Source organism: Dipodomys merriami, unplaced genomic scaffold (genome assembly GCF_024711535.1).
Source record: "Dipodomys merriami isolate MVZ:Mamm:240054 unplaced genomic scaffold, mDipMer1.0.p SCAF_41, whole genome shotgun sequence".
In the NCBI taxonomy this organism is placed as follows: Eukaryota; Metazoa; Chordata; class Mammalia; order Rodentia; family Heteromyidae; genus Dipodomys; species Dipodomys merriami.
The window spans coordinates 6,893,553-6,920,982 of NW_027205715.1; the positions used below are offsets into that span (position 1 = coordinate 6,893,553).

Consider the following 27,430-nt stretch of genomic DNA (forward strand, 5'->3'; position numbering starts at 1 on the left):
CAAGAATATAATTTTTCTCACAAGGTTTGGGGACATATTTCTATCTCTTAGTAGCAATGTGTGTAGACACATGTGCAAAGAAATATGTGTATCAATGGATAAACAAGTCTAGTGTCCACTCAAATCTGTCTGGAGACCATACTTGGGTTTATATGAGTGGTCTGACTTTTCTCACCTGTACATTGAGGTTATATCCTGGCACCTGTTATGAGCATTCTTTGTCCTTGCCATGTCCAGATTTGACTCCTGAGTTATCACTTAACAGTGTATGTGAACTTACAACTTCTAATTGAAAGTGGCTCCCCATCTGATAATAGGGCAAACGGTCAAAGGTCAAAGGAGGGCTGTTGTGAGGACTGAGTAAGCAAATTTTAGAGAAAAGAAAACCTATAGTGAATACTGTAGTGAATCACAAGATTTTATTTTGTTTTATTTTACTTAAAACCTTTCTCTTCCCACTTTAATGTCTCTGAACAATACCATCTATTTCATAGTCTCCACAGTAAGGCTCACAACAGCAACAAAAAAGTCTGTGCAACACAGCTGGGTTATTATTATGTTTTTAGTATTACAGATAAAATAAAAATAAGCATACAGTTGTTTAAGTCCCCAAATATTCCCAGCCTTTCTGATCAAGCTCATTTGGACGCTGCTCGTGTCTCCCACAGAAGCCCAGTGACATTTGCTACTCTGCAGATTTCGGAGCTCCTGGGCAGCATTGTGGTAAATACATACATGGGAAAGGAAGACGTTTATAGCATCAAACAGGGAGTGGTTAGCAATGACTCCATGAGCTGGGGTAAGCTGTGGGCAAGATGGGGGACAGGTAGGCTGTCACTGTGGCCAGCTCTCACACAGCCAGCCCGTATAGGAGGAGTTTCATCCAAATACTCATGTTGCAGTCTACCATGTCCAGCACCCGCCACATGGGTTCAAAGGAGATAGGCAGCCACTGGTTCCCTCATCCTATTCTGGGGCTTTTACAAACATCTGGCACACCTGTACTATGAACCCATCCTGTCCATTGAATGGACTGCATCCTCAGCATGAATGCAGAGCAAGGGAGGGAGGGGGAGAGAAGCATCATTCACATCATTGATGACCGACTTCCTCAAAGCTAAATATACATAGTTTAATGTCTCTTAACATTTGGATATGTTTATGTCTTCATTAATATATACATATACAAATGTTTCTTAATCTTTAAAGATATTTTTTAATGTTTACATGGCCACAAGAATTACCTAGATATGTTGTTCAAGAGCATATCCTGATTGGTTGAGTGAAGATACACATGCATGTTGGATGAGATTATCCATTTCCAACTAGTTCCTAGTTGTAGCTATTGCTGGTGGTCATATTTCTCTTTGAGGTGATAGAATCTAAAAGGATTCCTAAAATACTAAAATCCCAATTGGAGGAGCCCTGTGGTTATGAGAGAACGTGTCCATCCTTTAACTGAGCATTCGAATCTTTGAATGTTGGCAAGGCTATTTTTACACTCCTTCCAAATATTTAAACACTTAGAGATGGAAACATTCACGGGAAAATTATGCAAAGGTGTGTTTGTGAATTGGGAGTGGATTTCAATGAAGTATAATTGAAGCAATAGGAATAGATGGAATATACTGAAATATATTTTAAATACCACCACTTAGGAAACGTGTATAGACGAGCAAGCAAGATGACACCCTAGAAATGCTGTCACCATTTTACCTTTCTTGCATAGTGTAAGGCCACGAATATCTTTTTGTAGATTATTCTTATTCTTTGAAAAGTTATGAACAACATGGAACTGACTAGATTACCTGAAGACTTTAAAAGGTAGTTTCCAACTTCAAGATCCTACATAAAATCTTCATGGCTGGTTAATAATTGGTCTATTTTGTGGTCATGGACATCATGTAGCATGCATGTAGCAGTCCAGCAAAATGAGATATTCTTTCTCTGTCATTGCATAAAAATGATTAAGCGTGTTTAGCATCAGTATCCACTGATGAGACTGGACAGCCAACTGTTTATAAGACACTTGTAGTTTTTATAAGTAAGATTCTACTTACCAAATGAGGTTTACAAGAAGTAGGGTTTCTAAGAACTTATTATGGATGGATAGCATTGCTTTTTAAGAAAATTGAGCAATAAGACATTATCATTAATGTTCCTCCAATTTCATTATGTTTTATAATGTAATAAAAGCATAGTGCAGAAAATAAAATGCAAAGCAATACTGTGTAAAAAAGTTGATAATTTGTCCACACATGTTAGAAAAGAAGATAGATTGTGTTGGTGTATTTCCTTAAATTTTTTATTGTTTTGTGATCGAGTTACTAATCTGAAGAAGTATCTGCCTTGTTTGTAAGGTAGATTAGCAATTTGCTTAGATAGCATCATGATGTCATATAGATAGATAGATATTAAAGGATACATATCAAGTTTCCAGCTGGCCAAAAACAACAGTTTTTGTTTTACAGTATTTATAGATGTGATTAGCATTCTCCTTAAGTTACTTCATAATATCAAGAGCATTAGTAATGTGAAAGTGTTTTATGAGGGTAATATGGCAAAAAGTACAATAAAATAATGGTAAAATTTTGGGTGTACTGAGTAGTGGGTAGTATTGGTTTATCACTTTGCAAACCAATGTATACATATATATTCAACATTTAAATATTGTATCACACAAACATTGTTATAATGACCTTCTTTGCACATTCTATAGATAGCCTTTGGCGTTTTGAGGTTGTAACCTCGTTTTCACATCACATCTCACAATTTTTCAATAGCTGCATACTCTTTTCTCCTGTGAATCTGCGAAAAATCACTCCTCAGTTACTTAGTATTTACATTTGCCCAGTACTTCTCCATGGGTTTCAGTTTCAAGCTTGTGGCAGGAATCAATTCTGTCATTTATTTTGCTATAGACTTCTTTGTCATCATTATTCACAAAGCAAGTGTGTGTAATTTGACTCACTCATAAGCATATGAAGTCTCCTTTTCATTAACGTGGCTCAAATACCTCTCTCCACGAAATGACCCTCAAACAACCAGAAAAGTAAAAATCTTGTGTAGGAAATCTGATTGGATTTATTTCTCAGAGTACCCACAGAGATAAACATGAATCATATGCTCTTTTTCACCTGGTCTTTGGTAAGAAAACAAACAGAGTGAGAAGATATGATTACAGAAGAGTTAGTTTACACACAAATTCTGTTACGAGGTTCTTCATAGGGGTGTGTGTGTGTGTGTGTATGTGTGTGTGTGTGTGTGTGTGTGTGTGTGTGTGTGTGTGTGTGTGTGTGTGTGTGTGTGTAGGGAATCTCTGGATTTCAATGACTAATATTATTCTCCATATTTATATTATAACTAAAAGATTTCCAACTGTTCTGGGATGCCGATTATTTCCAAGTCAGGACATTGAGCAAGAGGCAGACAGCATTTGTTGTTTGGCCAGATTGAGACACACGATGCTGACTTGCATTTTTGCCAAATTATTGGTGCACAAGGCTCCGTCTGAGTAGGCAGAAGCTTCAGGGAACTGACTGAATTGTTCTCCCAAGGCCAAAGCTACAATTTGGCTGCGGCTGCCTAGCCCAGTGCTCTTCACATGCAAACGGCCAGCAGAAATAATGGCATGTCAAGTGCAATTTTCTTACCACGCGCTGACACCATAAACTGTAATGTAGTGTAATTATTCGGCATCCCTTGTCCTTCATAGCAAGCACCACTCGAACGATTTCCAAGTTACAAGGAAGAGGGAAGGTTACAAGGTCAAATTTAAAGAGAGAAAATGAGTCAGTGCCTTGGAGGAAGAGGATTATAAATAGATGTGGCATTGCCAGCGAGAGTCACATCCAAATAAGGAACAACTCAGAAGCCAGGTAGGAGGGAAACAGGGAGGGAAACAGAGCAGTGGGGTGTTTGTCAGAGAGGACTCGGGATGGAATGACTCTGACTACTTCCAGAGCAAATCGTTGTTTTGTGTTATTTTGTTTGGCTTTTCACACATAGAGTAATATGAGGAGCTGGAGGGTCACAGGAAAGACAAAAAAAAAAAAGTCTAAAGCAATGTGGGCTTGAAATTGATGGATGTTACAAAACAAACACGTAATATTTATGCATACATATGTGTATATGTTTTGTTCCTAAAGGTGTTTGTATGTAACAATAGAGAAAAATACGCTATCATTGTCCACCATACAATCTCACCATAGTAAAATAGAGCCAAAAGCAGCTTAGTGAAGGTCTTTCCCAGGTACTTGGAGGTTGAGCTGAATTAGAAAGAAGTTAGAGCTCTCCGAAAACCTTACCTCTTCTTGCCTTGAAGGGCTCTCACCCTAATTCTCTGTCTTCCCATGCAACATCCCAAAGGGGTTTAATATGGTGACACTGAAACTTCTAATATATTGATACGGTGGAGCAGAACCTTTGGGAGTAGGTCTGAGTAGAAACCTAACTAATGGGGTTAGCACAGCTCTAAAAGATGCCCCCCAATATTGGTTCATTCTCTTTCTGCCCGTCAGGTTCCTTGTGAAGGAGGCAAGCTGCAACCTCTAAAAGGGCCCTCACCAGAACTGACCTTGCCAGCTCCTTGACCTCAGACTTGCTGCCTCCACATCAGTGCACAATCTCTGGTACTTATCAGTCCCTTTGTGTGGGCTAACTGATTATAGGAGCCAAAAGGGAGGTGCCCAGCCCCCCCTGACCTACTCTCTGCTCTATAACTAACCCTGACCTGTGCTATGCTGAGAACATTCTCTCTTCTCATGGCTATGTACTGGTTCACCCAGTTACTTTGTCATAGCTCACAGGTGATTTCCTTAGGGACCATTTTCTCTCAGGACAGGTAAACCTCCTCAAGTAGAAACTTGAGCAGAACCGTATGTCTCTGCTTCATAGTACTTATCTGAGTTTTAATGTGACGTGGGCTTCTGCGATTATTTGTCTTATTGTCTGTCTCCTTCTATCAGCCCATTAGCTCCATGACAGATGACACAGAACTGTGTTTGCTCAGTGCTGAGACATTGTTGGCAATGGAATACTTAGAGGATAATAGATGCTCAATAAATAGTGGTGGTGTACCCCCATCCATCACCTTTCTTACTTATAGCAGAAGGCCTTCATGATGACATCAAACTGTCTACCAGAAAGACTGCATACGTCTTTTAACATGAGGGCAATGTTTCAAGATTTATTGAAACCCACCGTGGATTTCTCTCTGTCTGTCTCTCTCTCTCCCTTTTCTAAGACCAGAACAAATAAGCCTATTTGGGTTACGATTCCCAGGGGTCACTCTCTCTGTTCTCGGCCAGAATTTCCCAAGAAAGCCAATACTGGAAATGTGTGATGACTCTGAAATCTTGGTATTTATGTTTCGTGACCAGGCTCTGCACAGACTTGTTCCGCAGAAAGCTAGAGGCAGGACCGTAGTCTGCTTGGGTAACTTCCGTCTTGTGGAAATTCAGAAAGAAGTTGGAAGATAATGTGCTGTGGCAGGAGCCTGGTTTCTACAAAGATGATCTGCTGATTCTTTGTAAAAGAGTAGGTTTTTAAAAATATTCTATCCCACTTTCACTATTCCTTAAAAGTATCTTTAAAAGTCAATATAGCAAGGTGCTGATAGCTCATGCCTGTAACTAGAGACCAATTAGCCACCAAAGAGCTAGAAGAGGAGGTAGTGTGGTTCAAGTAGTTAAGTACCTTTCTGGAGTGAAAAAGTTCAGGGACAGCACTCAGGTCCTGAGTTCAAGCCCCACTACTGGCACCAAAATAAAATGAATGGATGGATGGATGGATGGATGTTAATATATAAAAACAATTGTTTAAACTCATAGCTGGCCTGGAATAAGAGAACATGGAGGTTAACACATGGCCCACTTTACTTTAAAAAAAAAAAAAGAGGCCATCTTCTGGACACTGGTGGGTCATGCCTATAATCCCAAGCTATTCAAGAGGCTGAAATCTGAGGATCATGTTTCAAAGCCAGCCTAGACAGGAAAGTCTGTGAAAAACTTAACTTCCAATTTGATACCAAGGCCCAAAGCAGAGCTGTGGCTCAAGTAGTAGAGAGCTAGTTCTGAGCCAAAAAGCTCAGGGACAATTCAGGTTCTGAAGTCCCACTATCTCTCCCTACATACAATGCTATTTATACCCATTGTAATTGAGTTTATATGACTCCTATGAATCCCGCTGAGATTTAAGTGGATTATTCCCTCATGTATTTATGCAAAATATTTACTGAAGGCTTCTTACATGCAGGGATGTTCTAGGATCTGTGAATTTTTAGTGAAGAACAACAGAGATCATCAATCTTCTCTTTGTGGAAGTTACCTCTTACTAGGAGACAAATCCAAAATATAATATAGCGTCTTATTAGATAATGATCATCAGGGAGAAGAAAACATATATAGTATTAAATAAGGAGGTAAATTGTATTTTGGACACAATAGATAGGGATGGCTTATGTAAGGATGGAAAAATTTTCCTGCATTCTGATTCAAGAGGGAATTCACAGGATCACGAAGCTTCTGACCAAGCAAACATCACCTCCTCTTTCTCTTTTCCATGACACTGTGTGAAGACTTCTGCCCAAATAGAGCATCTCACTTGTCCACCAGACTGAATGCCAGGTACCCTCCCTGGGAACACTAAATCCCTTTCAACCTGAACAAATGAAGGGTCCTCTCTTTGGATTCCCTGGGTTCACCTAGGGAGGAGACTGTCAGCATGTTTACCATCGCTCCTACTACAAGCACATGCAGAAACACACACACACACACACACACACACACACACACACACACACACGCTCACACAAATGAAGAAAGCAAAAAGCAATGATGCCTACACATACCACACACTACATAGTCATTAACGCTTACTATTCTTCAAACTCTTGTGAATCTTATTTATTTGAGTAATTCTCAAAAAGCTTTGGTAATGTTCCTTAGGTTACCAACCAGAAAGTGGCAAAAAACAATCAATATTCCAAGCTCCCATCTCTCATGCTCAGATTCTTCCTCGGCATGCAGCAGGTCCAATATGTAAAAAGAGACAAAGACCAAGGATGATGTAAGGGTGTGTGCCCCTCCGATGAGCCAATCACTTGAAAGCTGGTTCTGACCTTGAGCTTGAACCTAGCCAGGTAGGTCCCAGGCCCCCACCATGGTGAGTCACAGGAGAGCTTTTTAAAGAGCATAAGTAACTAATGCTTCTCAGCTGGTTCCTGGGGAGAAGCACTGTGGTGGAGTGGTTTAAAGAGTCGGATGTAGAAGAGTGTGCACGGAGATAAAACACTGCAGAGCGCCCGGTGGGCACCCTGATATAATCGTACCTGCACTCAGCCTTACTCATAATTTGCAGCAGTCACCTGAAATGTATTTTTAGCTATGCTTCATCCAAGACCCCCTCAAAAGCAGAGCTGTCATAATTCAGGAGCAATTTTCTTTAAAGGGAAAGGTATATGATTGGAAATGCGTGCAGAAAGATTCTTCAGAAAATAAGTTTTATTCTGCTTTAATAATTGTTTGAAAATTGGCCTTATCTAGGAATAAGCAGATGGGGTAATTCATGAAGAGTGATTGTTGCTAAGACCCAGGGACACTCTGACCATTTCGAAATCAGGGTTCCCTAAGATTTCTGCCACTCCAAGAAGTAAGAACAAATTCAGTTTTACTAAGTCACTCAGGGATGCCCAGTGGCTGGCTCTTTGCTTCTATCTCAATTATTTCATGCCAGCCAGCAGATTCAGTGTCCAAAAGAAACGTGGCTTTGATTACTATGTCTTTTTTTTCTTTTCAGATAAGAAAAAGCAATGCTCTCCTGGGCACAGTTTGTTCACTTGTTAACATTATTCAAGACATGTCTAGAGTGATACACCTGCACACCAAGATAAGTAGAGGAAGCAGACAGGTGTTTCCCAGCCATTAAGTATAAATGCATATGTTTCTAGGATTTTGTACAGGATAACAAAAAGCCTTGTTTTTTATCTGGTTTAAGAAATTTTAAATATTCAGAAGTGAACAATTTAAGGACTTTACATTTTATATTCAATAATTCAAGTGCAAATTATAAACTCTGAACCATTAACTACTAATACATAATGGGGTAGGAGGTTTAAAATTATGGTCTTAGAAATATCCAATAGGATTTTGCAGCTTAAGTAGATCCTGTATTAGGCCTGCGGTCCAGGTTTGGTTTATCGGTTCATCAAAGCCTCCATTTTTGCACCAACAAAAATGATAGAGTTGTTCATCAAGCCCTTATCTGAAACCAATGGGATAGGTGTATGTATTGGAATTCAGAACTTCTTCTGCTTTAGAAACAATATATCTACTATGCAGTAAGTAATGTCCTAAGCTCAGTCAGCAGCAGCACCTTGTAATCAGCTGCAATAAAATTTCTGCAGTGAAATATACAAACAGCCATATTATTGGGATCTATTATGGCTATAAACAGTCTCTAGTCACTTTCTGCCACCTGAGTTTGTATCAAGGATACCAAAGTAATAATAATTAATGGATTTTGTATTTTGAATATATGATAAAAAGATTACAAACCTGTTTGATAGACCTGTTTTTCTATGTTTCTATGTGCACGTGTGTATATACTTGGACACATATGCTGACCCATAAATATAAATACATGAGGAATGGAAAAATTATTGAAAGGATAATTCGGGCCAGACAAATATTTTTACAATAATATTCACAATATATTTAATCCTCAACATTGTCCTGAGTGTGCATTCTTCAAAGTAGAGGTCATTTTTCTGTTAATAGGATCCTATGGGTCAAGTGTAGTACTTGGCATATTAAAAGGACTCGATAAAGATGCATATAGTGATTCGTGATAATTGTTTCCAAGCTGTCTCCATCCAACAATAATGAGAATGACATGAAAGGAGTCAACATGATCATTGAGAAACCTCAATTGGATTTGCAAAACATTAAGATAGAGAGTGCAATGCCATCAAAAATCCCAAGCGACACCAGGAGTTACCTCGAGTCTTGACAATCAATGTTTAATCCCCTTGTTATTTTTCTTTTAAATTACTACATTTGAGGAATGAATGATACTGGTGTGATTCATTCTTGAACCTCACTTATTAGCGAAATCAGCCATTGGCACCTTCATTATTAAAATTTTACATTCAATGATAGTGTGCTTCGAAATTAAAAGAAGAACTTGCCCACAATAACACACATGTAACCCCCTCTACACACACATACCCCCTGACTCAGAGCCAAACACATGCCTACAAAAGAAAACTAAAATTCTGGCAATGAATGAAATAATCATCTACCACAAAGCTGCAACACCAGACCCTGTACAGAATCTTATCACAAACTTCGCTTTCTCCAGCGTAAGGATTCGAACCAAGCACAACAAGAAGAAAAAGAAAAGGAAAAAAAAACCAGCCTGCAATGGGAAGTGTATCATCTTACAATAAAAAGAAACAAAATATTATCTGAATGATTGATGTGATAGGAATTAAAGCTTTAACAAAACTGCACAAAAAAAGTTTTGCACTACTCAAGTATTGTGTTGAACAGTCTGTCTGAGAGGTAGTAGAGCATTTGGGAAAAGCTTTCCCCAAGAGGACCATAAAAAACTTGGTATTCCTAAAGAAATCAACAGGTTAAGTAACAGACCATCTGGTCAAAAGGATTCACAGCTAAGTGTTTCAAAATCTGGGAATCTGATGTTAAAGATCCACCGACCACAAACAGTTCTAGCAATTAGGATCTTAACAACAACAACAACAAAAATCAGAAACTTACCCGGCCAACAAGAATCGGTTCAGGTCCAGAAAACTCTTCCAGGACGAACATTTGATTCCAAACCCAGCCTCTTTTGGAGCGGTTCAAAATCCGCTGTTCTTCCCTCAGCCGGCTTAGTTCCAAAGGAGATCCACTCATTAAAACTTGAGACGGATTCATTGGAGCCATGTAAAGGCAAGGGGGGAAAGTGATCCATAATATTATTAATGGAGTCCAGAGATCCAAGAGCATTTCCGCTAGCCGTTCTGGCATGGTCCCACCAGTTAAGCAAATCACCACGAAAATGAGACAATTATTTGTTTTGTCTCCGATCTGCAGCCATCCAATTCATCATTCAGTGAGGAGCGTTTACTTACAGCTCTGCCACGTGTTTAGAGTACGGAAAACAGACATCATCTATGCAGGGTTTTTAAGACCACAATCCATTGGCTTTCCCTTGCTTTGAAGCCTCCTGCAACAAAAAACAAAAACAAAAAAAAAAAAAACAAAAACAAAGAAGGAGAAAGATAAGGATTCCGGTGAAACAGGCTTTAAAACAAAATCCATGCTTTCTGAAAAAAATAAAATAAAAAGAAAGAAAGAAAAAGAAATGCACACAAGTGAACAATACTGCTACTGCCAAAAACTACTGAGTTAACAAAATAATCTGAGGAATTATATCAGCATGCTATCTTTTCTGAGATTTGCTTCGATTTTAATGTTTAATATTTCAAGCTGATTTAAGTAATAAAACGCTCTTTTCCATCTTTTTCCTTTTCTCTTTCTTCCTTCTCTCGTCCTACCTTGACTCAAATGCTTCCCTTCTTCTCTCTCAATCCCCGTGTCTTTGTTTTAGATTGTTCTATGTAATAGAAGTCTGGGTACATGTAGAGTACAGTGAAATCGTTTTCTTTTTCTTTTCCTTTCTTTTATAAACTTGTTTAGGGGCTGGGAAGGTGGCTCAGTGGTAGAGTGCTTGCCTTGCATGCATGAGGTCCTGGGTGTGATTCTTCAGCACCACATAAGCAGAAAAAGACAGAAATGGTGCTATGGCTCAAGTGGTAGAGCACTAGCCTTGAGCTGAAGAGCTGAGGGACAGAGCCCAGGCCCAGAGTTCAGGCCCCACAACCAAATATATGCATATGTGCATATATATATATATATGTATATATGTACATATATATGTTTAAAGGTAGATGAACTATGAACTCGGAGCAGAAACTAGTCTTTAATGAATGAATTTTAAAAAGAAATGAGAATGGGAAGGGGGATTTTACTCAAGTTTTATAATCTCAGCTGCCAGTACCCATCAGGAAGACTGTCCAGAGACAAAATACAATTCTCAGAATGCAAATAATAAGAGAATAAAATTAGAATCCATCCAGAGTAGGAATTCTGTAAAGTCCAGCATGTAGGCAATAATCAGGACAGTGTCAGGCCTTCTATGCTAAATGTACAGTTGGACGGGAGATGTAAATTATGAAAACCTCCTTTGGGAATGAAATACGGTAAAAATATGATTTCCAATTGAAGAAATTCGGGGGGAAAAAGATGGGCAAAATAGATCCCTATTACCTGGAGTGTCAAATGCAGTTTTTTTTGCTTACCGTCAGCATAGCAAAATGTGTTCCTTTCCTCTCAGAAAATTATTTTTAAAGAAATAATGCACAGAGAGAAAGAGAGAGAGAGAGAGAGAAAGAGAGAGAGAGAGAGAGAGAGAGAGAGAGAGAGAGAGAGAGAGAGAGAGAGAGAGAGAGAGAGAGAGAGGAAAAAAATCCTCAGGACACCACCCGGAACAGTTTGGCTCAGGAAATTTATAACAGGGTAGGGAACCTTTCACCTCTAGGTCCCTGGTTCCAAAGGCAAGAACATCATTAATGTTGCTCATGTGGCCTTCATGAAGGTAGGGGTAAGGAGCAGACACCAATTCTACTATAAATACAGGCAGTGTCTGAACTAACTAGGTGGTAGGTGGCTTCACCTAGGTGTTTGGCTTGGTCTGGGCTCAGCTCAATCATTAGGACTTTGTACGTGAAAATAGCCCCTCCCAGATGAAGGGCAAGGGCATCAATGGAAGCAGCAGCTGTTTTGGAAAGGGAAAGAAACAGCTTTTCATAGGGATTGACTCAGAGAATACAGTCTTGAACCAAGTCTTCTTTCCCTAAAATCCAGCACCCTAGGGAGAAATCAAGTCTTCCCTGAAGACCTCCTTTCAGCCCAGTGAAATCACAGAACATTGCAGCCTTTGGAAAAGAGACAATAAAACACAAAAGACCACCATTAAAGAAATTTCTAAATATCTGTGTATGTTTTTCCCCAATTGTTATTCCTCTTAATTACATAAAAGGCCTTCATGCCATACCCCTGGTGTGGCATATCCTTTCCTAGAGACAGGTAGGAAGAGATGTTAAAAAATGTACTGGAATATTTTGAACAGTGCCCATGCTTGCCCAGACCTGGGGCTGAATCATACCTCTCCTTACTGAACTCCCTCTGTAATGACAGATTGTTCAAGGTACCTGGGCTTCAGTTTTCTTGCTGCAAAATGACAATGATCAGAATTCTTAGCTTACAGGGTAGCAGGGACTGTGAGTGATACAACCAAGGCATGGTGAGAAATAGCCCAAACATGGGAAATACTCAACAAACTGTAATTCTTGGGTTATGTCAAGCCAGACTATGAGGATGGTAGTGATACGGCTCATGTCTTGAAGAGACTTCCATAATATGGACAAATAAATAGAGTCAAAAGGTGTGATTTCTACCATTTTTGCTGCAGGTAGACAAGGTCCTAGGGTGCCCAAGAGGCACAAAAAATATTCCCTCATGTAGCATGAGGGAGAGAGCATTGAGGTGATCGTGGACAGAGAGGATGGAGGTAATTCTGGGAAGGCAGGGTGCAGAGGAGATGCCGGCAAAGGGAGAGCTGGGCCACTTCCCCAGATAGTAAGAGTTTCCTAATCACAGTACCTCAGCCTAAACTGTTCTTGGATTTAAAAGGCTCATTTTCTCTAAATACACATTTCCTTATTTTATTTCCTCTTTTATGTCCCAAATCCTCGGATGCTGTGTTCCAGTGTCATGAGTTCTATGGCTGGTGTGAATTCTAGTCCTTTCCCATATGAATTATACAACTAGATATGAATTAGTACTACCTACCTCCAAAATAATGATAACTGTATGACTCGGATTTGTTTAGAGGATCAATAAAAGAGGTAATGTTGGTCAACTAGCTAAGATAGGATGAGATGATAAACTTGCAAATTGGTCCAACACTTTTCCAACTCCATTCTGTGAATAATTTAGGTGATAGTTCTGGAATAAGAAAGTTTGATCCCAACTTAAATTCATGCTTCCTGTAGAAACTGCCCATGTGGGTCTTGAATAACAAGACACAGATCTGATGTCATATAAATGGTAGGAAGGAATCAAAAAAACTCAGAAGATGTCAGAATAAAAAGATATTTCAGTTAACTAATGGAGAGGAATAACATTACCAAACTAATTCAGGATCTCTGAGTATGTCATATCATGCCTGAATGCAGGGGAAAGGCAAAGAAAGCCTCAAAGTCAAAGGTACACCATCTAAAATCAGGTAAAATGCACAAACAAACCTGAAGCCATTTTGTAGAATTTGTTACTTATATTAGTTAGAGTAAAAATAATGATGGAATATGTGTATAACTATTGACTCCACATCTTGAAGTTAAATAAAGATTACAATTTCTTGTTGGGTAATACTTAAAATTAAGGCAGAAAATGCATGAAATGCATTGTTCAAAGAACCTCTGTAGTTAGGACAGAACCTGGATAATATAACTCCAAAATTCTTACTTAAAGTGATTCCCTTTCTCATTATGTAAATATTTGACCAGCTGATAGGATGTGGTAGTCACCAGGAATACAAACTAAAGTGAGAACCTCTATTTTCAGAAAGCAAGGTATCTCACTGGCCAAGATAAAGAAACATATCATTATAGTATGAGGGAATGTATTGTCAGGGTTAGGTGAAGATAGATGATATGCCACTCACCATGACAGTATAAAGAAGGTGTCTTGGAGAAGGTGTCATTAATCCACTCAGGAAGGATTTTAGTGGAAAGGGTATTTCAGTCAACCAATGAATAGGAACAAGACCACTAAACTAATCAGGATCCCCTCGGCACCATTATCACCTGGGAGAGTGTACAAACTATTCTTCAGAAGATCACCTAGATCCTAGTGACTCTGTCTTTCTCTCTTTTCTATCAAATAAACACTGGTCATGCTCTCTGTCCTATCCATTACCAAACAGATTCACGTTGTGAAGACGTTGTTTGATTTCTCAAAGGAAAACGGGAACACATGACATGTCACAGAAAGAATGTGTAATTTCTCAAATCTTCATAGGAAAATTAAAGTGGAGGGCAGGGTTGTGATTTCATTGGTTCCCTACAGCCCATGGAAAAGATTTGGAGGAAAAAGCATCTCAGTTCTAGTGGAAATCATTTTCTCCTTTGTTCAAACACATCATCAAACACAGCTATCTCTTAAGTTCACCAACTCTTTAGATTTGAAACCCTGGGATACCAACTCATTACATTGTAACAAATTCTTGGAATTTCCTCTATTACTAAATTGCAATTTATTGAAGCAGGCTTAGTTGTTTTTATATGTTAGAAAGCCAATGTTATTTGCTATAATAGAATATAAGGGTAAAAATCACAAGGTTAATATTAAGGAGTTATCTGGTTCCAGTGGCTTATGCCTGTAATCCTTGCTACTCAGGAGTCTGAGATCTAACCATGGCAGTTCAAAGCCAGCTGGGCAGGAAGCTCTCCTTGAAGCTCTTCAACTAAATGCCAGAAGTGTAGTTGTAGCTCAAATGGCACAGTGCTAGTCTTTAGTGAAAAGCTCAGGGATAGGGCCAGGGCAATGAGTTCAAGAACTCCCCCCCATACACACACACATATTCACCCACCTACTTTTCAAAATAGCCCAGCCAATATTATTATTATTATTTTATTATCATCATTCACATTGTAGCGATAAGCAAACTGATATTTTAAATGGTTAGTATATATATGTATATATGTATGTGTGTATATATATACTAATTATATATATATATATATATATATATATATATATATATATATATTTCCAAACTTGGTACCTCACACCCTGAGGTCATTTTTGTATTTGATAAAATGAAAGACATGTAATAGTTAGAGATAGGCTGGTGAAAATTTCACAAATCCTTCTCTAAAAGAAGAAAAAGAGATTGTCTGTTTCTCTAATTATCATTAGCAAAGTGCTTCCCCTCTGACCAATTTGAAGCTTACAAAACAGTCACTCATCAGCTCTGGAAAGTGTTGAAAATTGAACCATCAACCTTCTGAAATCGGAGAAAGATTCAATTCTAGCACCCCACACCCACTGGAATCATCTCAAAAATTAATATGCATTCAAATCATTTAGCAAAATGCAGATTAATATCCAGTCAATATCAGATAAGAACTAAGATTCTGCATTTTTAACCATTCCTTCTGTAATGAAGATGTTACTAATTTGAGGACCATGCTAACGGAGGACAGGGACTTGAAAGAAGATTGGATCCTAGTTCAAACTTCCTGGAGTATGGAAGAAGTCAATGGTGGGGGTGGGAAACAATCACTTTCTCTTCAGTGTCTTTTAACATCATGTCCATGATTGCTTAGTATCACTGCATGTGTACATAGGAGTGAGCAAGTATACTTGACCTTGAGATACTGAACTAACTTAAAGGGATAGAGGGGACTTTTATATGATTGTGCAACCTTCTCCCTGTTCAGCACCTTTTTAGTTAAAAAAATGTGTGACACATGGGAAAACTGTCCAGCTAACAGATGTGTTCAAATTCACACTCACCCTACAGGAAGTGCTGAGGATTATTGTGATCTTCCATTAAAGAGAAGTGGAATTCCATTGTGTTCATTAGAATGATGCCATTTATTTGCCTGCATCTCTACCATGACAGGGTCTAATGTGGTCCTTTTGGTCTATTGGCAAATTACTCTCAGCTTTATAGGAATTCCTGAGATGCAATCAAATGTTATGTCAGTGTTATGAGAATTAATAAATGTTGTGAATAGTAGTTCCATACACAAAGTTCCTAACTCTCATAGAAGAAGAAATTAAACAAGGTTGTAAAGCTTGGGCAAAAAGAAAATCAATTCATTTTTATATCTTCCAACCACAGAATGGATGTAATATTATAATGCTGCTGTGTTGATTTACACCCCCAATTGACATGAAGAGCTTTTAGCCTCTTGGAAAATTTTACATATAAAAAAAGTCTTTAAGTTGCCCCCAGAATAGAACATCGTCTTCTGGATAAGACACTTTCAATCTGATGTTCATCCTCAATATTTGAGAGATAGTTCTAATTATAGTGTAGGTCTTGCTCTGTTGACTTCAATGTTTTCTGTTAAGGTGAAATCAGTCAATTCTCAGATATGCTAAATCATTACATAGAAACAAACTATATCATCAATTTTGTAAACAACATAAAGAAAAGTAAAAGTTCCAAATGATGAGACACATACTGATAGGTGAAGTTTAAAACAAACAAACAAAAGGGCTCATACAGTATTTCAGGATTCAAACCAGGAGATTACTGTGGTTGACAGGAAATTATGCTTTTATTATCCTCTGGACTTAGTGGTCACAATATTTCATGGGAGCAAAAATGACACACAGTGCTGGAGAGTTTCTATTAAAAATGTTTCTGACCTTGAATTTAGAACCATTAGCAGCCTGCTTCAAAACAGCTAAATGCACGTTGAATTCAAAGTGATATTTCAGGAACGAAGGGACTATGATTCAGCATGTGTCCAGTGCAATTCAAGTCAAGCCCTGGTTGACTGAAGTTGCATAGGTAAGAACAGCTTTTGAATTTTAGAAAGGAATGCTTGCATGTGTTCAAATATAAATAACACAAAGGGATCGTCTTTCCTAGAGCCCGAAGAATGGCCTGATGAGATTCCTTTGGTACAAAGAGATTCCAAAATATTTTATGTGCACAAACAATTATTGTATTTGCTTGTTTATTCTTATACTCAAACACAGCAGTTTGGGTGATTTTGTTTTTTTGGCACCAGGATTCAACCAGGTGTCAATCTGTCCATAAGCATACCATTTGCTTGTTTTATATTCATGCATAATACTTGCAAAGTCTACTTTCTCCTGTGATGGAAATGTTTCCTTTTTAAAAAATAAAAATCTAGAGCCTCTTTCTTCCTTCTGTAATTGCTCCATACTCTAGCAAAAACAAACAAATGTTTTTTTACTTGTGCAATGAGTTCAAAATTTTATTTATTCATCACATAGTAGCTTCTCTAGGCTTACAGATATTTCAGAATGGGATAACAAAGACTGAGAAAAGACAAGAAAGTCAAAATAAGCTCCCTTTCTCCATGTTAACAAGCCAAACCTGTATTTCTTTCTTTCTTTTTTTAATCATTTGTGGGGCTTGAACTCTGGGCTTGGGCACTGTCCCTGCACTCTTCAGCTCTAGGCGAGCTCTTTACTGCTTGAGCCACAGCGCCACTTCCAGTTTTCCAGTGGTTTATTGGAGATAAGAGTCTCACGGACTTTCCTGCCCGAGCTGGCTTTGAACCTCGATCCTCAGATCTCAGCCTCCTGAGTAGCTAGGATTACCGGTGTGAGCCACCGGTGCCCGACCAAACCTGTATTTCTTAAACTTTCTTGGAATCACATCTTTAGTTAAGATTATGAGGGTGTATCTGTTCTGTTGATCTTTCTTAAAGTATCACTGTACTGACATTATTCACCAGAAGGTAAAATATTTCTTTTCTATTTCTTTTCTTGTGAGTTACAGAGCCAACTGTAGGAGGAAACTGTTCCTCGTATTTACTCTAAAACTTTCCTTCCTTGGTTAACCTGAATCCCATATGCAGAATTGTATAGCCAAAGGCCTCAGGCTTGAAAATAACTCAGCTGACCTTTCAAATCATAGCAACCAATCAGAACAACTGATTACATTGTGAAAAATCTGTCTGGAGATCCAGGAAATAGTTGTTAAGACTACTGGTATAGGAATTCATAAATCACAGCACTACTATTCATGAGATGAACAACACAGGTACTCATAGCAGTTGAGGATTGGGGTAGTCTGTGTTTCCTACCAACTGCCTGGAAGGATCGAAGAAAACAAAAGTGTAAACAGCATCATGTAGCAACCATATTTACTATTGTCAAAAGTGTTCAACAGAACACTGTCGCAATTTTTTTTAATTTACTTTGTTCCAATCTGTTTCTTGGTACATCTAGTAGTGGTGGGATTCTAATGTAATAAATAGCTTTTCTACTTTTGCTTTAAATATATATATAGGCATGAACTCAAAATAGGTATACATAACCTAACATTTTATAAATGTCTCTCCATTACCCACATCTAATAGACAATTAGTGATTTTGAAATGTTTTATTGGGTCTAAAGAGTTGTATTTGTACACGTTAAATACAATCATTTTTCTTTTCCCTACAGGTAACATGACATTTTCCTTTTTGTAATCACTATTTTCAGCTGAGAGAACAAAGTGCAGACAGTACCGTAACATAGTCAGCCAATTCACCTTTAATCAAATTGTAACCACCACCTGAAAATCATGGTCTGCTACCTCTCTTCTATAAGGGAAGTCCCTCTTCACTTCATGACCATCCACAGACACAGTTGTGTATGGATGGTGCAAGACAAAAGTCCCTCCTCAACCAAAATAAGAACAAAATGATATTTTGTTCTGAGAGAGCAGTCCTAATTGAGAGGTTGGATTTAGATAGCATGTCTTTTCAAAACAAGATTTGACATCATTTTGTAAATTTATTTTTAAGAACTTTAGCAATGTTGATAATAGAAATCAGGTTTCCTTTTACACTGAAGAAATAAGGAAATTTCAGGGCTCTGGTGGCTCCTACCTGTAATCCTATTCAGGAGGCTGAGATCTGAGGACTTGAGTTCGAGCCAGCCTGTGCATTTTTGCTAGAATGCATCTCAAAATTAGTTAGCACAAACAGGTTTGGAGGTGGGGTTCAAGTGGTAGAGTGACACTCTAGTAAGCATGAGGTTCTGAGTTCAAATACAACACAATCAATTTTTTTAAAAAAGGAAAGGAATAGAAAAAAAGAAGTGGAAACGAGAAAATGGTTAAAGTAAGTTATATCACATAAACTAGTGATACAAGATAGCTTATCAGGAAATTGAAATACATCCAACTATTCCAGAATACTAAGTCAAGAACTTGCCAATTCTGTTACAGAGCCAGTATTAGTACATGTTCATGTGTGCCTTACTGTTGTTCTTTCTGGTTTCAAAGGCTTTATTGCTTGAAAATGACCCAATAACAGTGTTAATATGAAGTATAAAAATATATGTTGGAGAGGTAGACAGGTAGACTTGATTTAAAAAAAATACTGTGTTGTCACTCCGAAAGCATAGTACCTAAAAACACTAAGAGAGCTAATTGCAGATACTCTGAATTAAGTATATTATCTTCCATTACAATACTGGAGAAACTCTGGAAGATCCATGAAAGGCACAGAGGGTTTTTTTTTTCTATTTTAATTACAATCAGCATGATTACTTTTCATTTTTCTGAACATTTCTATTTTGAACATGGACACTAAGTTAAATTTTATTCATCAAGCTCAGACAGCAACAGATGAAGAATGAAGTGTGCCCTTGTAATTTTCATGTCAGATTTTGGAAATGAGATTGCCTGTGTAAGAAAGGAAATTGTGTCCTTATGATATTTGTGTCTGTTTCTCTCGCTATGTATTTTTATGACATTTGTGTCACATCACAAATCAGATCACATTTTTATGCATTCATCTATTTGGTTACAAAAAAAACAAGCCTAGGTGAATATTGTTATAACTGTTCATCAAACACAAATATAAGGCAAGCTTTTCACATAATGGTGTATATAGAGAAGATTAAGAATCACTCATTTAATAATTGTTACTAATATGTTCAATATGCTTAAGATATACTTTCAACATGCATAAAATATTAGTTCATATATCTACTAAAGCATCTCATTATGGACTATGTATCTCCTCCGTGTGTGTGTGTGTGTGCGTGCGCGCGCGTTTGCAGGCAGATACCCTGCTGACTAAAAGCAATATAAAGAAGTAAATGCACTATATTAAATGTGTAAGATCTTATCTATGTGGATTTGATTACAGAAACTAATAAAGTATTCTGTAATTAAGAAAAAAGAAGTATGGGATTATCTTCAGAATCTACAAAGACTTCAATTTACACAGTTAAAATGTATTGCTTCATTCAAATACTCTCAAACACATGTATATATGAGAGAAGGAGCAGGATGCAGCCTCCGGCAAAGAGTGGAAGGAAGTTGTTCTCAAGTTATTATTAGTATTATATATAGGTGACACTGGGACTCAAACTCTGTACCTGACACTTGAGCTCATTGGCTAGCACTCTCTGAGCCACACATCCCACCCATCCAGCGATTATTTTTTACATATTCCTACCAATGAAAATGTGCAAAAGTGTTTCTTGTAGAATGATTCCACAATTAGAACATTTCTCCCAAGCAATCATTGTTGTATATCACATGTGGTTTAAGAGTATTCTGTGCTGTGACTCACATGTTGGAGCTAATTCTTATATTTGTAAAACTGACTTATGTCCTTTCTTTTATTCCCATATCATTTAAAAATGTTTGAAGGAGAAAAATGCTTTGTAAAGATGGGCAAAAATTGATTTTAAAGTAAATGAGAAAAACTGTGTCGAAAATTACACTTAGGAAGATTTATGAAATTTCTGTAGAGAATATGTGGAAGGGAAATCCCAGTATTGAACTTTCCATATGATTGTGTTCCTTCCCCTCCCTTTATTGAAAATAGCTTAGAGAAGACAGGGGACCTAATCATTGCTAATTTGTCAATGCATTAAATATATGATTGCTGGGCACCAATTCTGTACTTGGCCCTGAACCAACCATCTTTCTGGCATTTGCAATTGTCTTTAATAATGGTGAGGCAGGGAATGAAAGTATCTGAAGTTTGTAAATACAACCTTTATTATTTTATGATCTTTCCGGAGATACAGAAAAATCACATCTCTACATTTCTACATTATCAACAGAACTTAAAACTAAAATCAAGATGCTTATAGGCAAGGAGGTGATTGGTGTTTATGATAAGGAATACCTCATGACATTTTAAAACTCACGAAATAAAACCTTGGGATGTGATAGAAAATGGAAACAGTATTGGCCCTGGTGCTATGTCACAGAACAGCGATGGAGATTTATTTAGGAACCACGTAGGAGAGAAGAATCGAAATGGCATCCTTTGAACTTATTTCTTTTCTGACCTTTTGAAGTTGCCAAGTTCAACTAATTTTCTACTCATGGTTACATCTGAAGTGGGTTCCAGAGGCATGAACCAACAGTTCAGAGGAAACAGTATGCATCCCAACTTTCTGTGTGAATGAAAGGGAAACAAAAGATTCATATCTCTGCTTTTAATTAACCATCTACCAAATCAAACATTGGCCTTTGTTCATCAGCAGGAAAAAAAATGGTTCCAGTTATACCTGTGCACTTGTGGGATTCTGGGAAGAAATTTCCACCAATAAAGATATTCCTTTAAAAAATATTTTGATCACTAAGGCAATAAAGATGTCAAAGAAAACACAACCAAATTCTCATATTGAAGCAATAAATGAGTTAATTACCTTCAAGAAGTTACTTTAAAGAAGTAAGGTGTTTGTGGTGTGTGTGTATGTGTGTGTGTGTGTCCGTGTGTGTGTGTGTGTGTGTGTGTGTGTGTGTGTGTGCGCGCGCGCTTGTTTCTTGATACAGCATTTTAGAAGCTGGAAGAATCTTCCTTGGTTTATGTAAGCATTCTGAAATCTATGCATAAGACACCAATGTTAGGAGTGTTTCCTTACACTTAAAGGAAAGTTAGTCTCTGCCTTCAGTAATTACCAACAGTGCTGAACAGAAAACACCATAAAGAAACCTATGCTGCTTCTCTGTCTCAATAAGTAACTGTACCAAATATAAAAATTACTGAAACCAGTATCAGCAGCATCACCGAGCACAGTATTTTCAAAAGGAAGCCTTGGGACTCTCAGTTCATAGCTATAATTGAAGGGTTGCACAGATTATGTTTCTCTCTTGATTTGTCAACCATAAAACTTGGGTGCTGGACCACACAAGTGGACGGAAGTATCAATTAAATGTCATTTTACCCACTGAATGCTTTTGGAACATTGCATGGAATATTTGCTCAAATTGGAATGTTGATAAAGCCATGGGGGAAAAAATCACTTTTAGGTAGAAAAATATAGATTGTTTTTCTTTCTTAAAGCTTTAATTTACTAATATTGATGAGATTTTTCTGAGCAGTTGTTGAAGTATGTTCTTGTTCTTTTCCACGCCAATAAACAATGAAGAAGAACCTAGAAAGCAAAGCCCAGAGCTCTGGGCTTTGGAATATACATTATGTTCTCATTTTTTGGAGTTTTTTTAAATTTTATTTTTACTTTGTTCTAACAATCTGATCTTCCTGGAACATCAGACCTTATGTCTTTGCATAGTTTTCAGGAAATGTTACACAGCAACTATATTCATACATTAGAGATCTATTTTATCCTGCTGAGTAAACTTGATGACTTTCAGTTAATTTTGTTTCATATTGACAGGAAACTTTTTACCACTAGGTCCTTCAACTGTGTTCAGTGCTAAATTGAGTACTTTAGGCAAATACTGCCTTGACCACAGTTTGATATTTTGTAAAACTCAAGTAAAATTATTTTCAAAGGCAAGGCCATCCTTTTCTTTAGGGTTCTTAGGGCAACAAATGGAGCTACTAGTCTAGTGATTGCTGTTTTAATGCGATCTGTTCTTCAGCCAATTGATACAGCTGCAAGAACTTAAGGAGAGGCATCTCAACACCAGCAACGCAGAACAGAAACAGAATGGTCTTGGGTGCAGAGACTCACTCACACATTGGGAGTCTGGAGAGTTTCAGGAGACAATAAATCATCGATCAGAAGTATTGATTTTTAGTAGCAATGATGATTAGAAATGTAAGATCCAATTTGAATAGGGGGATTAGCAAACTTTGCAGGGCAGCATTATGATCTATACTCTGAACAGAGCTTTCACAGATCGTTGGCCAATGACTAAAATACTTGGCCACTCTGTGATAGTCTTTTGGGCAGTGTAGGGAATGGAATGAAGAAGATGAACAGCTCTGACAGCAGCGATTGCCAGAGTTGCTAGAAAACACTCCTTTACAGGAACAATTTCCCTCAACTTCCGATCCTCTTCAGAGTAAAGAGGATGGAGGGGGAAAAAAGAAAGAAAAGAAAACACAAAACTGATGATTTAAAGTCTAAGGTGATTTAAAATCTCGGGACCACTCCAGCATGAAATGACAATGTGACAAGCAGCTTCACAATTGCTAAAGCACAGTTACAGAATATTATTATCAGTATCAGTAGTCACTAAGGAGGAAAACCCTAGAATTTCTTTCAACCACAGAGCTCAGGGAAGTGGAAAAACGTGTCTGGACAAGATGATTACGGAGAAGTCCCTATGAGGGCAGAATAATCTAGCCCTCAGAATACATCTTTCAATGATGTATTACTCTTCTTAAATGAAGACTAGTTCTCTCCTCTCTCTCTCTCTTCTCTCTTTCTCTCTCTGTCACACACACACACACACACACACACACACACACACACACACCACACACACACACACACACACACACACACACACACACACACGAGAAAAATCCTAGCAAAATTGAACACGGATGAAAACAGCCAGGGAGAAATTTCAGTGGTGTTCAGTGTGAACGACAGAGCTCATTTTGCATGCAGTCTGAATGAATGGAAAATCCCACTCTCGGTCTTACATAAATATACCCCCCTCCCCAATACCACCACACATAATTTTTCCATTTGGAAAGGCTCTTATAATAAAGCCAGAGGTGACAGCTCAGGGAAGGGTTTGTAACCATTGAGATAGCTGTCAGGGGTATTCTAAAGAGAAGCAGCGCTTGGAAACGGCCCCAGCCAAGCCTCGTTCATCTCTCTGCTTGCCCGTGGTGCCAGATGCGAGAGAGGACGTGGTTCTGAAATACCTTTTTATGCATCGGCTGGTTCCCACGGCCAGCCCACAAATACCGTGAAGCCGGATGACAGCAAACAGCGGGCTGATGTGATTAGCGGCTCTGCACACCGAGGGATTGTCGGATCATAACCCCCTAAAGAGGCAACTCTTGCAGAATTCTTCAGGCGATCATGGTAAAGTTGAAAGGGCCCTTCTCTCTCGCTCCCGCTTGCCTGGTTATAAGCTCAATCCTTTAATTGGAGCCGAAGTGAGCAGCCTGCCAGCCTGACATCCACCCCCCCCCACCCGCCCATTACGGACTAATGTTGTGCGTTTGCAACGAGAGACAATTAATGTTGTTTGATTTCTTACACTTAGCAACCCAAGCAAGCAGCTGCCATCTCCGCTCCGCGTAGGCAAATGGCTAGTCTTTTACGTGCCCACCGGCTTCTCTGTGCCTGCGGGCAAGGGTCCACGATCAGAAAACTTTGAAAGAAAAAAAATATATATATCATTTGGCCAGATTGAGTGGGGGAAATGTTTGGTCTTGGAGAGGAAAACACACACACACACACACACACACACACACACACACACACACACACACACACACACACACACACACACACATCAGAGGAGATCGAGGATACCTGTTGGCATCAGCAATGACCATCGCACGTTTCACCATGCCCAGTCTTGGCTGGAGCCCTGAAGAACGGGAAGCGGTCCCTCGCGAACCTGTTACGCACTGCACTGGTAGAATCCGGGCCAGAACTCCCTTTCCTCTGGTCCTAAGAAGGGCGCCGCCCGCCCCCCACCCCCTTCCCGTGGGTTCCGGGATGCAGCACGACTGCACGCGCATCTCCTGATTCTGCGGGCTCCGAAGGGGCTGGAGGAGGCGTCCCAAGCTCGCGGAGGGGGGTTGGATGGGGGGGGGTCTCTAGGAGCGCAGTCTCCAGGGCTCAGGGCAATGCTGCTTGGGGCGAGCAGGGGAGAGGGGTGTCCTACCCTGACATAAGGCAGCCTTGAACGAAGATTGAGTCTCCAAGCGGCTCTGAAGCCCCTCAAGTTTGCAGCGGGCGCCGCGCCCCCGCCCCCTCCCCGGCTCCCACCCCCCCAAGCTGGAGCGGCCACTTGTGGGAAAGCCTGGATCCAGGGGTGCTCGCGGTAGAGCAGTGACCCCCTCCCTCCGCACCACGGGGGTCGCCACCCACGCTCGGGAGATGGAGAGGTCCCGCGAGGCAGCGATCGCACCCCCCGGTCCCCTCCCACACACCCCGGGCTGGGCTTCTCACCCTGCTCGGGCTGGGCGGCGGGTGCTTCCCATTCACCGCACGGACCCCGCAGTGGAGACGCGCGGCTGCGGCGGCTCCTGCCCAAGTCGCCAGGCGGCAGAATCTCCAGGCGGCCCCGAGGAGGGAGCCGAGCAAGGGAACCGAGGGACGCAGCCTGGAGCGTCTTGTGCCCCTTCTGAATCTGCTTGTAGAGCAGTTTGCAAAAACTGCCAGTCTCCCTTCCCCCCCAATAAAATAACCCCCTCCCGCCACAAATGGCAAAACCGGGAGATTCAGCTTAGCCCGTGCCAAAGCTAACCACCCTCATCCACCATCCCCGGGCGGGGGGGAATCGGATTTGGGACCCGGGGTGCGGGAAAGGTTGTCCGAAAAGAAAGAAACCCCCTTCAGTGACTCCCAAGCCAGAAGGAATAGGCGGATGGAGGGAATACCTACCCGTGTGGAGCTCCGCACTGGCGAATTTCAAGCCTCCTGGTTCACAAATGGCTGGAGGGACTCGGGGTCGGTTCCCGAGGGCGGTGAGCGCCGAGCGGTCCCCGCGCGCTGGCCAGGCGCCTTCGGATTCCGTTCATGCCTTCGTGGAGCAGCGGGGCTCGGTGCCAAGACACGGGGCGGAGGCGCTGGGTTCCCGAGGCAGGGGGTGGGGTGGGGGGGAGAGGTCCGCAGACCAAAGTGCAGCCTGGTGGGTGGATGTTTCCCCCTGTCTCTACCCCAAGCCGGCGCTGATGGTGGTGATAATGATGGTGGTGGCGGAGCTTTGAAGAAAGAGAGAGATTCCAAATAAATCCACTAATTCCGGGCTGAGCGCTCCGGCGTGCGAGCCCGCCTGCCTGCCAAATGTAACTGTGAAGTGATGTGGAAAAGTGAGCCGGGTGCCTCCCCTGACGGATCTCATTGGGCAGAGCGCAAAGGCAGGTCTACCACTTGGAAATTCGTGTAAGCGGTCCCCCCCCTCTCCGCCCCCCTCCCTGCCTCTCTCCTGCACTCTCTCGATCTCTCTCTCTCTCTCTCTCTCTCTCTCTCTCTCTCTCTCTCTCTCTCTCTCTCTCTCTCTCTCTCTGGCTCTCTCGCAGTGTCTCTCTCTCTCTCCCGCGCGCGCTCGCCCGCCCGCCGCTCTCTTTCTCCCGACCAAGTGGGCGCACAACTTTTCGCTCCTCGCGCACCCTAGCACGCCCCGCGCGCGCGCGTCTCCGCCGCCAGTGACACGGGATGGAGATGCGCCCTAGCCATAGTGCGCGCACGGCCCATCCAAGACCCAAGCTGTTTGGATAAACGAGATGACAGATGAGAAAATAAAAGGCTGCGGAGGAGGAGGTACCCGTCAGCTTTCTCTCTCCAGGGCTCACCTGAGCTTTGGAGCTAGCATTATCTCAGGCACCCAGAGCTGTTTGCCGTTAGGGTGGAGGGGTGGGTGGGGAAGGGGCTGGGGGTGAGGGATGCGTCAGGACCAGCAGTGTGCGTGGGCAATTTATGGTTGCTTGATTTCAAGGGCTATCTCTTAGAGAACAGATTGTTTGCCAGATCAAGACGTCCCTAGATTAGTGGTTGTGCGTCATGGTCCTGAGGTGAAGCGATTCCTGATCTCCAGATGATTTTATTCCTTTGAGGAAACGGGATGATGGACAGCAATGGGGCAGCTACGTGGGATGTGGAGTTAAGCGGATGTGGATATGTATATATATATATATATATATATATACATACATACATATATATGTATGTATATATATATTGGTAAGGCAGAACTTGCTGGGAGCAGTAAAGGCAAGGGTTTCCACATTTCTGCCTGCACACCAGTCTTGTCTTTCCTTTTGCTTCCACCAAGAGACGCTTTGTAGGTGGCCCCTTGAAGTCCTGTGATGCACTTCAAGACTGAGCTTGGGAAATGGCCACCCAGGTGTAGAACCATTGCAAGAAAGAGGTTGTCATCTCGGAGACATCTTTACCTTGGATTACGGAGGCACAGCTCGGATCACAGTTTTAACAAAATGAGTGAAATAAATGTCATAGTGTTTCTTACCTTTAAACCCCACAGGACACCCTGATTTATTCCGTTTATTTCACTCCAGACATGAAATCCGAGGATGGCATTTGTGTGTGTGTGGGGGGGGGGGAGATGGAGCCATAGCCTAAGGGGGAAAGGATGGTACAGAAGACTAGACCCAGTCTGTAGAGCTTGTACTGTCTGATTGAATTATGGAGAAAGAGTGAACAGAACGGAAACATAGACACACTG

The 27,430-nt window shown here is 40.4% G+C and overlaps 1 protein-coding gene across 6 annotated transcripts in view; it reads right to left on the reverse strand.

Moving 5' to 3' along the window:
- Positions 1-26,080, reverse strand: part of Cdh8 (cadherin 8) — a 380,097-nt gene extending 354,017 nt beyond the window's left edge. For 3 of the 6 annotated variants that reach the window (XM_069992447.1, XM_069992446.1, XM_069992443.1), the window contains exons 1-2: positions 25,630-26,080; positions 9,780-10,230 (exon numbers count right to left, since the gene is read on the reverse strand). In XM_069992447.1, the coding sequence (XP_069848548.1) occupies positions 9,780-10,031 (252 nt within the window). In that variant the 5' untranslated portion in view covers positions 10,032-10,230; positions 25,630-26,080. Of the gene's footprint in view, positions 1-9,779; positions 10,231-24,549; positions 24,611-25,629 lie in introns of those variants that run through there. The other 3 variants (XR_011366007.1, XM_069992448.1, XM_069992444.1) reach the window with 2 other exon arrangements.
- Between the last annotated feature and the right edge of the window lie 1,350 nt (positions 26,081-27,430).